Raw genomic sequence first — 10,557 nt, forward strand, 5'->3', positions numbered from 1 at the left:
TTGAAATTTGAAGCTTAATCCAGTATGTTTCTTCACAAAAGTTATTTATTTAATGCATTTGCATAAGAGAAAAATACAACATTATATGGTTGTAAGCAAAAAACCGAAACAGAAAGAAAAAAACATATTTTCGACATTTTTTTTTAAACTCCATATAACCAGTAGGCTGTGGAAATTTCACTTCTTTGAAAGAGCTGTTCAATTGTTTGTTAAACAACTTTGCCGAAGACATCAAGTCTCCAAAACGTCAGAGAAAGAATTTGGATTGTGGCGCCATCTTTGCGGAAGAGTTTTGAACCTTTTGTTTATGTCAATAGATGGTCCTTATTATGATGAGAAACTTTGCCGAAGGCACCAAGTCGCGAAAATACTTCGTTTCGGAGTTATTAATTCTGCTCCGCTAGGTTGCATTCCTGACCCAGTGTGCAATGTAAGCATTAGACATTTTAAGAAATTGCGCTTGGTGTTTTTCTTGCCTGCTCTCCTCTGTCGCCATATTGTCATTATGAAAATGCCATTAGCCTTGGAATAAAATCCAAGAAATTTCAATAAAATAATGGCTAAATTAGATATCCGAAATGATTTCCAGTGTGCATTGGTATGAATTTATTTATTGAGATCTATTTTCTATAAAATTAAGATGATTCCATCAAATTAATTTGATTTTTGAAACAATCTTCTTTTTTAACTTGAATTATTTTGGAGGCGCATTTATTTAACGCTCATATTATCCCAATATAAAAACTGCTTGGATACCATATTGCTCTTAAAGAGGCTATGAGAACCTTTTGTAGAGTATGAGGCCTTATGACAAAAGGTTTTAAGACAGCTTTATTATGATTCTCAAACATGCTTTATAAAGACGATCTTATAGCGGTTATCAAAAGGTTGTGCTGGAGCTATCAATTTTATAAAATTGATCTCAAAAACCAATAATAGAGTGCAATAAAACAAGAAATGCTACTTGGGTTTTGCCAGTAGCGACCAAAAATATCCATTAGTACCGTTCCAATGAAACGTTCATCTAGATAAAATTGATAAATAGCTTATATTGCGCGATGGGCCCAATCTTAGATCCGTATGCCAACATTAGAGCCATTTCCCCTATGTTTTAATTTTTAACAGCTTCCGAAAGAAAGCGCGATCAGAGATGTTATGCCTCAGAACATCCCGGCGGCGCGACTGGGATTGAACCCAGGTCTGCTGGGGTGAGAGGTAATCACGCTTACCACTGCACCACCGGCGCCGCTGTCGAGAAATTTTGTAAACTAAAAAAATCTAGTTCATTACACTTTTCCGTTACTGACTAGATTATCGGAAGTTTTCAAGGTCTAATAAAGGGCGAACACGAAATTATTGCGACACATTCAACAGGGCATAACTTTTTTACCATTGGGTAAAAATCAACCAAATTTTGCACACTTTCTCATTGATGTGTATTGTGTACATGCTGTCAAACTCGAAGTCGTGTTTTTCGATTCAACGAAAATGGAGGTGAACCAACGCGAGTTGAGAGAACAAATTCTTTCCAAACACCTGGAATTTCCTGACCTGTCGCACCGGCAGTTGGGAAAAATGTTGAACATTCACCATTCAACCGTCTCCAGAGTGTTGAAGCGGTTCCAGGAGCGGTTGACGTTGGACCACGGCAAAGGAGCTGGAAGAAAACCGGGACCGGAGAACAAAAAGACGGAGGGAAAGGTGAAGCGAATGATTAAAGCAAATCCCAACGTCTCAAGCCGTGATTTGGCTAAAAAGATCGGCATGTCGCAGAGCTACGTCCAGAATGCAAAGAAGAGAGCTGGACTACATACATACAAGGTACAGAACTTCCCAAACCGCGATGAGCGGCAACAATCGACGGCTAAAACTCGGACACGGAAGCTCTACGAGAAGATACTGACAAAATATGGCTGCTGTGTGATGGACGACGAAACGTAAATAAAAGCCGATTTTAAGCAAATTCCGGGGTTGGAGTTTTTCACCGGCAAGAGCAAGTTCGATGTGGACGACAAATTTAAGAAGAAGAAAATGTCGAAGTTCGCCTCCAAATATCTCATTTGGCAGGCCATCTGCTCTTGCGGACTGAGGAGTGAGCCTTTCGTGACAAAAGGCACAGTAAATGGCGAGATCTACAAATCTGAGTGCCTCGAGAAGCGCCTTTTGCCGTTCTTGCAGTAGTACGACGAAGCTCCGCTATTTTGGCCAGATTTGGCATCATGCCACTATTCTAAAAGTGTCCTGGAGTGGTATGAGGCCAATTCTGTCCATTTTGTTCCAAAGGACATGAATCCGCCAAACTGGCCGGAGCTGGGCCCGGTGGAGCAGTACTGGGCAATAATGAAGCGGGAACTTCGGAAGAGCAAGAAGACAGCCAAAGACGAGAAGAACATGTTAAGAAAATGGAATTTTTTTTTTTTTTATATATATCTTTATTAAGGAGACTTTCAGCCGTTGGCTGGCTCGTCTCCGCAAAAAAAAAAAAAAAAAAAAAAACTGAGAAACTGGTACCGGATGACACTGTAAAGACTTTGATGGAGGGCATCAAGCGAAAATGCGTTCAATTTTACACTCAAGGCTCCATCGATTAACTTTTCTTTTGATTTTTGAAGTAAATATATGTATAAAACTACCCTAAAATTTTGGTTTGATTCTAAACATTATAAGAAAATTGGCATGACATTTTCGGTGTCGCAATAATTTCGTGTTCGCCCTTTATGATATGGCTGTAAGAAATATCGTGCTTATGATATGGCAACCTCCCGTTAATTATGTTAGTACTTTGAGGTGAGTAAATGAAATCATCTCACACTGTATGTCATTAAAAGGGGCAACAAGGAAATGACTAAAGGTGATAGTATCACAAATTTTCCACTATCATTTCATCGCTACGAATAGCAATACGTCTGAGCAACTCACCCTGGTAGGTTTTGTAGCAAATCACTCTAAGCACTTTACTAATTATTTGTTGATGAAAAGCCAGTTATGATCTGAATCGTAGCTTTTTTTCCATTTCGCTAAAATAAAGCATGTTGTTTTGACTCTTCCCGCTTATTTAAAACAACATCGTAGAATTGAATTGTTTTTCACTAGTCCGCATTTTTTGGGCCTTAGATAGCCTAGTCCTGCTGTCCTCAAACTTTTGTCGATTGCAACCCACTTTTGAGAATTTTCATAAGCTCGTGACGTTTGAATACGGATAAATCCACCCCAAAAACTCCAAAGTATGCCTTCAAACAGCATGATTGCATGAAACCCAAATACGGAATGCCATTTAATGTAATTAATTCCCATGTAGGAAGTGTGGCTTAACAATTTCAAAATAGCCCAAAAAATATCAATCTAGTTAAAATAGCTAAAAACTACTGAATTACATAGTTGAAGATGCCAAGTTTGAAATAACAGACTTAAAGTGGTCATTTTAAACGATAGATGAGGAGATGAGTATAGAGTTGATAGTTCCGTTAGAGTACGGCAGGGTGAAAAAAAATTAAATAGAGAGTAGAAAGCGAGAAAGGACAACTTTGAGGAGGGTACGAATCGGGCTAATCATCTCTCTTTACCAAACTCCAGTGGTTGAAATCGGCATTTTCGTGCGCTTAATTAATAGCTCCTTTATCATGAAATTAAGAGATATGGTGTCTTCAGAGAAGTGTTTCAATATGTTACTGCGCTTTTTTGATGTTTTTAGTTAAAAGATTAATCCCCCTAAAAGTGAGATCGAAAATTTATTTTTTCAACTATTCAAGATACAGTGTTGATGTCTTCGACAAAGTTGTAGAATTTTTTTTTTCAAAGAACTTTGTTGGAGATGCTTAATTAATATCTATTTTACTTTTCAAGATATGTGACGTTTATTGCCGACGGTCCCTCAAAAATGGTTTTCTCATCATAACTTTTTGGTCTACATTTTTACGACTTTGTTATGTTGTAGTAAGTTGTAGATAATAACAAAATACACAATATTGTAGATTACCACATTGCAGTATTTTCTGTAGAAAAAAAGTTATTGAAGTTTTTGTAGATTTTTAGACCATAATTTATGAACTTGTAACTTAGCAGGGGGCAAAATGGGGCAAAGTACCCATGGTGCATCTGAAACTTTAATAAATTTACTTCAAAATGATAGCAAACATCTGTGAATGTAAGCGATTGTTGATAAACTATGATTTAAACAAAATAGTGTTAGAGATATCTTGTATACATTATATTGCTACTGTAAGCCATGACTCAAGACTTCAATAATTTTTCTGAGTCCCTTAGCAACCATCGACAAGTGAAGTAAAATAACATTGTTAAATCTTAATTATTTGTTGGACATTGAGTGGTTTGAAAGCTCTATTGTGTACACGAATCACGGTAACAGTGCCCAGTTTTCAACTGTATAAATGGCCTCCATCGGTATGTTAAATATCTCAATTTGAAATTTGACTGTTTATGTTTTGGAATTTATGCCAATAACTATTTTTTAAATCATTCTTATATCCCAGTTGAAATCGATAAACATCATCTATTTTCAACATGGAGAGCAGCAGGAAGGAGTTTGGCGATAAAAAATCGCAGCGTATTCAAAGAGGTCCTGAAAGCCTATTCAATTGATTCAGACATTATGCCGGAAGTTGCTGTAGAGGTTGAAAAGTACACCAAGACTATTTGTGATATTTTTCAAAGTCTTTGGATAAAACATAATCGCACAGCTGACAGGGTGCTGCTCCACCATTTTGAGAATTTCAAAATACTGTTCAAACTTCCAGCAAATATTCTCAATATGCTTCCTTCGTCATCATCGAGTGTCCCGGCTGGGCGTAAGCCAATGCCATTCGAAAAGTTTAGTGACTCGACTAAAAGAAAGAAAACAGCATCCATTCGTGAGAACCATCAAGCAGAAGAGCTTGTATTTGCAACGCAGATGAAGCTACACGAGTCAGGTCAGAAACATGCTTCTGATATTCTCTTCGTGGAAAAGATCATCGAACAATCCATTGTTCGAGTATAACCATGCTGAAGCTTTGGCATTATTTGTTGATGCAAAGCTGTCCAAATCGCAGTACGTTAGAATTCAGACCGAGGCCAAACAACGAAATGCGAATATAGGTATATCCACCGTACCACCACATTCTAGAAGCGAAAAAAAGCTGTTATCCGGATGAAAACTATATACACGGTAATATCTTGTAAATATTTCTGTAACTTGCAAGCATCTTTAAATGTTTAAAAGTTAGTTATATTTAAATGTTTAAAAGTTAGTTATATTTAAATGTTTAAAAGTTAGTTATTTAATATATTTAAATGTTTAAAAGTTAGTTATATTTATACTAAATATAGTTTAAAATTAAGTTTTTTTTCTGTGTTATAGTCAGCGACACATGTGTGGAAGTAAAACTACAACAGCTTCTTGACCACACGTCGGAGCGAATCTTCGATGCAAACGAAGAAACGTTGGATAACTTCATAGATGAGGAGCTTCTAAACATTAATTTGACGATCAAGTGGGAAATGGACGGAAGTACCGGAAATGCTGAGTATAATCAAAAATTCGAGGATGATGACGGTTCAAAAAGCGATGCAAGCATGTTCATTACATCACTAGTTCCCATAGTTGCCGAAACGAATGGGAAGACATACTTTCGTAATCCTCGGGCATCATCAACTCGGCTGTGCCGGCCGATAAGGATACAGATAATGGCCGAAACTGCTGAGCTTGCCATTCGGGAGAAAGAATTTATTGAAGAGCAAATTGAGAAACTGTTGCCACCGGAGTTTACGAAATATGGTTCTGCACTCACTGGGACAAAATCGTCCCAAAGATGTTTTGTCTGCCTAGCAAAGCCTACAGAAATGAATGATATAGACAAAGTTCGACAGCGTAAAGAGAATGAGACTGCATTTTAGTATGGCTATGTCCTCTGCACGCATGGATTAGATTTTTCGAGTATTTTATGGATGTTGCATATCGACTTGAAACGACGAAATGGCAGTCCCGCGGAGAAGATAAACAAAAAATGCTAGAACAGAAAAAGAAAATCCAGCAGTGTTTGAAGGTAGAATTGAGTATGAATGTGGATCAACCACGATCTGGTGGATCTGGAACATCGAATAATGGAAATTTAGCTCGATTTTTTTTTGCGAACGCTGAACAAGTAGCAGACATCACTAAACTAAATCTCACAGCAATCCAGCGCTGTGGTTCAATTCTCCAATCTATAGGATCAGGTTGCTAAATCGATTCAATATCATTTGACAACTATTGTGTTGAGACAGCACGCTTGTTGGTGAAATTATATCCCTGGTACTATCTACCAGCAAGTGTCCATAAGGTTCTTATACATGGGTCTTCCATAATTGACAATTTTATGGTACCAATCGGACAACTCTCAGAAGAAGCGCAAGAGGCAAGAAATAAAGATAAGAAAAGGTAGGTAAATACAAGCTTCATGCTGTAATTATTTTATTGAAATATTTTTACCCATCCAACAGATACCGAGAATTCAACACCCAAAGCATTCAAGACAAGCTACGAATCGTGATCTTCTGAACATGCTACTATTGTCTTCTGATCCATGGTTCACAATTATTCGAGGATGGCCGAAGAAAATCGAAAAATCACTATCGGATGACGCGAAAAGCCTTTTGAAAAGTTTTTCTTACGATAGTGAGAATGACAACGAGAACGACAACGAAACCAAAAGCGAGGACGACAGCGATTCATGAAATAGACATGTTGAAAAACTTTTATTATCAGTTAAATTTAATTAAATTAAATTGAACCCAATTAGCGTGCCGTATTTTTTACTATAACGAAGAAAAAGTTTTAACACGAAACATACCTTCCAAAAACTTACATTCACATATGTTTGCTGTCATTTTGAAGTAAATTTATTAAAGTTTCAGATGCACCATGGATACTTTGCCCCATTTTGCCCTTGCTAAGATACAAGTTCATAAATTATGGTCTAAAAATCTACAAAAACTTTTATAACTTTTTTTCTACAGAAAATGCTGCAATGCGGTAATCTACAATATTGTGTATTTTGTTATTATCTACAACTTACTACAACATAGCAAAGCCGTAAAAATTTAGACCAAAAAGTTATGATGAGAAAACCATTTTTGAGGGACCGTCAGCAATAAACGTCACATATCTTGAAAAGTAAAACAGATATTAATTAAGCATCTTGAACAAAGTTCTTTGAAAAGAAATTTTCTACAACTTTGTTCAAACCACCAACACTGTATCTTGAATAGTTGAAAAAATAAAGTTTCGATCTCACTTTTAGGGGGATTAATCTTTTAACTAAAAACATCAAAAGAAGCGCAGTAACATATTGAAACACTTCTCTGAAGACACCATATCTCTTAACTTCATGATAAAGGAGCTATTAATTAAGCGCACGAAAATGCCGGTTTCAACCACTGTGCGTTGGAGAGGGAGATTTCTTCATTGATAAATGATAAATGATAAATCATTTTTACCCTAACATTTATTAAAATTTTCAATGTTTATGTTTACCTAAATTTCTGATTCTACCAGCTATTTAAAAATCTATACCTTTTTTGGTATTTTGAATACTTCTGGCTTCATTTTCGAAGTGTAAATAAAGTAAAACATAATCTTTTCTACATGCTAATATACTGTATTCATAGGACTTCCATCTGTCAAATTAAATTGTATTGCTACAGTGTCATGGCACATGACTACAAAATATAAAGGTTGCATAAAAATGAGCATTTAAGGGTGAAAATTGCGGCCAGATTTCAGGTACGAAGCATCGATTTCCGTCTCACTTATCGTCATTCCCAACTAAGTTTTTCATTGTCAGTACGTTTATCAAACGACTTTTGATCCAAAGAGAAAATCGACGAGGTCGATCTATTACCGCAAAAAGATTTGATTTTCAATCTCTAGCGTGCGCAGTGGAGAGGAGCAAGGGATGGAAAACTTACTCCAGATTACTCTTAGATTAATAAAAGACAAGTTTTAGGTATCCCAAAATCTCTCAAACGAGCAACATGTGTAAGCTTGAGAGCTGATTGTCACCCCTTCTGCGCACACTAAATTACAAAGTTCGTCGAAAATCCTATTGCCCTCTTCTCTCGATTTGAAGCTGATGCCCTCCATTGATCCTAAGTAATGCATCGAATCTAAACCGAATATCCTCCTCACGCATCGCAGTTTTAAACCGGAAGTGCTTCATAAAATATACCATCATTATCTTCATACTTATCATGGCGTAACGTGCCCCTGGAAGAAGAAAAAAACAACTATCAATACTCTTCCATCCACCTTGTCCAATTTCACATTTATCTCACCCAAACAATCCCGTCGACCTCCACTAAATGGCAAAAATGCGTATCGATGCCTGCTTCCCTTCTGCTCCGGACTGAACCTCTCCGGATCGAATCTGTTTGCATTCGCTCCCCAAACATCCGTTCGACGTTGCATACTGTGGATATTGACGGCGAATTTGTTTCCCTTCGGTATTCGCAGTCCATTGATCGTTACATCAGCCACATTTTCACGCATCACAATCCAGGCAGCTGGGTACAGGCGAAGGCACTCCTTCAGGACCATCTCCAGGTACGGTAGGCACTTCAACGCTTCCAGTGTGATGATCGGTTCCGGCTCGGGGAAGACTTCGATGATTTCGTCGTACAGTCTCTGCTGTTGCACGGGATGCATGGCCAACTGTAGACAGGTGTAGGAAACCGCGTTCGCCGTTGTATCCGTCCCGGCTGCGATGATCGTGTATATGTTATGGAGAATCTCCATTTTCTCAAATTTTCTATATTTATTGACGAATAGTTGGTGCACTAGAATACGTGGTCTTTGGCCATTTTCATCTTCTTCGGATGTGTCTGTCGGATGTAAGAAACGGCTTTCTGCACTATCATAGATCTTAATAAAAGAGAAACGTTTCATATGATGTAACCTATGACGATTAAACTGGGTACCTTTTTTGCGTATCCTTCCATCTTGTCCCGGAGTGTGCGCTCCTCATAGTAATCCTGGGTCCAGCGATAGACAGCGTCCAACTGCAGATGCACGTTCAACATACGTCTTGAAGCTACGTAGAAAACTCTGTATTCAAATAATACATCTTTCTGTTACGTTCGAATTACACTGAATATTCAACAAAAATTAAAACATTACCGTTCCATGTTGTGTGCAAAACCATCCGGATCATCGAACTGGTTTATATCGAAGCCAAGTGTAGAAGCGCAAACCAATTCGACGGCCAATCTTGATGCATAATCCATAAAGTTGATTGTCTTACCAGCCGGAATCGCTTCCAGCCGCTTGATCATACTTCTGTTGATTCTGCAGAATGTGGGTATGTAACTTTCCAGTACTTTTCTATTGGAAGTCGGATTTAAAGCTTTCCGTTGGCATTTCCATTCGTTTGCTAAACACAGGAAGAAAAAACATAATCTGTAACTATAATACATTCACACATCCAGTAACAATCACTTTTCGCTGCAAAAACTCCGCAATCAGCCAGAAAGTAGTCGTACACGTAAGGTTTATCCATGCAGTTCGGTTCGGTGAGAATTTGCTGCGCCGTGCTGGGATCATTTGTGCCGAACACCGTCTTTGGTCCCAAATAGAATCGGAATAAATTTTCCTCAGTATCGAACATTTTCTTCATGTTCCAAAATCTTTGCAAATCGTCCTTTCCGATGAACAGTATTCCATTACCCAGTAACGGATAGTATGGTTTCACCCACGGGATGTTTCTAGCAAAATCACTTCTTCGCTTCAAAAACCATTGTATCGCTATCGAGAACCAAATCACTGCTAGTGCTGCTACCGAAAACAACATCCTGTGATCGTTTGCTCCTGTGAGCTTCTCGGTGCGAGCGTCTCAATGCAACTGATCGCGGTTGGTGAACCTTTCCATTTTAATTACACCTGTTCGGAATTATACAGGGTATGACAATTGGTGTCTCAACAGGCAAAAGACAATGTGTATAGTCTCCAGTCGACTATACTAACTGTAGGTTACAGTATCTCCGCATAATGCTTAGATGTCTAAAAATGCACCATCATTCATAGGTCAATGTCTTATGAAAGTTTAACATCAATCGAATCAGGAGGCAAAACATCAAGGGGTACAAGGGGTACAAAAAGATAAGTGGTAATTGCGCACGTTTACATACATTCCGTAAATTATTCATATGAGCATAAGAGTGAGTCACGGGAGTATGAAATAACCATCCGATCTGTCTTATGGTCTCCAACAGCTGAGCTAAGTTTGTCGGTAATTAAATGTGAACTAGTACCATAGAAGGTTCCGACTTTTTGGCTCAGCTCTGGTACTATCTTCGGTCCCAAGCTAATCGATGCACCCCTCGAAACATAGGAAAATCCACGAATCCCTAATTTTATCTGTCAAACTTTCATAGCGAATCAAAACAAACATAGTGTAGCACTAGAGTTTCGACTAGAATGGGGTACGTTAATCGTTTGCTTGGGACCAATAGGCTAGTCAAGTAGTGAGCCAATCGTTAGTTTCCACCGGTTGCTAGTACTTTAATCTCGTCTTTTACCGACCTATT

General features: G+C 38.0%; 1 protein-coding gene across 1 annotated transcript; it reads right to left on the reverse strand.

Moving 5' to 3' along the window:
* Positions 1 to 8,072: 8,072 nt before the first annotated feature.
* On the reverse strand, positions 8,073 to 9,874 carry LOC135704162 (cytochrome P450 4c21-like). The gene is made up of 5 exons (XM_065225598.1): positions 9,470 to 9,874; positions 9,152 to 9,404; positions 8,953 to 9,079; positions 8,311 to 8,896; positions 8,073 to 8,242 (listed from the first exon to the last, which is right to left on the reverse strand). The coding sequence occupies exons 1-5, from the start codon at positions 9,819 to 9,821 to the stop codon at positions 8,079 to 8,081; spliced, it is 1,482 nt and encodes a 493-aa protein (XP_065081670.1). The 5' UTR covers positions 9,822 to 9,874; the 3' UTR covers positions 8,073 to 8,078.
* Positions 9,875 to 10,557: the final 683 nt, after the last annotated feature.

Source organism: Ochlerotatus camptorhynchus, unplaced genomic scaffold, assembly GCF_037179485.1.
Source record: "Ochlerotatus camptorhynchus isolate MF236.1 unplaced genomic scaffold, CSIRO-AGI_Acam_v1.1 ptg000232l, whole genome shotgun sequence".
NCBI classification, from domain to species: Eukaryota; Metazoa; Arthropoda; class Insecta; order Diptera; family Culicidae; genus Ochlerotatus; species Ochlerotatus camptorhynchus.

What these genes read in the sequence shown, in the direction of transcription:
- LOC135704162 (XM_065225598.1), bottom strand. Translation starts at nt 9,821, where the DNA reads ATGTTGTTTTCGGTAGCAGCACTAGCAGTGATTTGGTTCTCGATAGCG. An exon ending in TGGAAGGATACGCAAAAAAG is followed by an intron (nt 8,897 to 8,952) that starts GTACCCAGTTTA and finishes TCTTTTATTAAG; the next exon opens with ATCTATGATAGTGCAGAAAG. An exon ending in AGGTCGACGGGATTGTTTGG is followed by an intron (nt 8,243 to 8,310) that starts GTGAGATAAATG and finishes TTCTTCTTCCAG; the next exon opens with GGGCACGTTACGCCATGATA.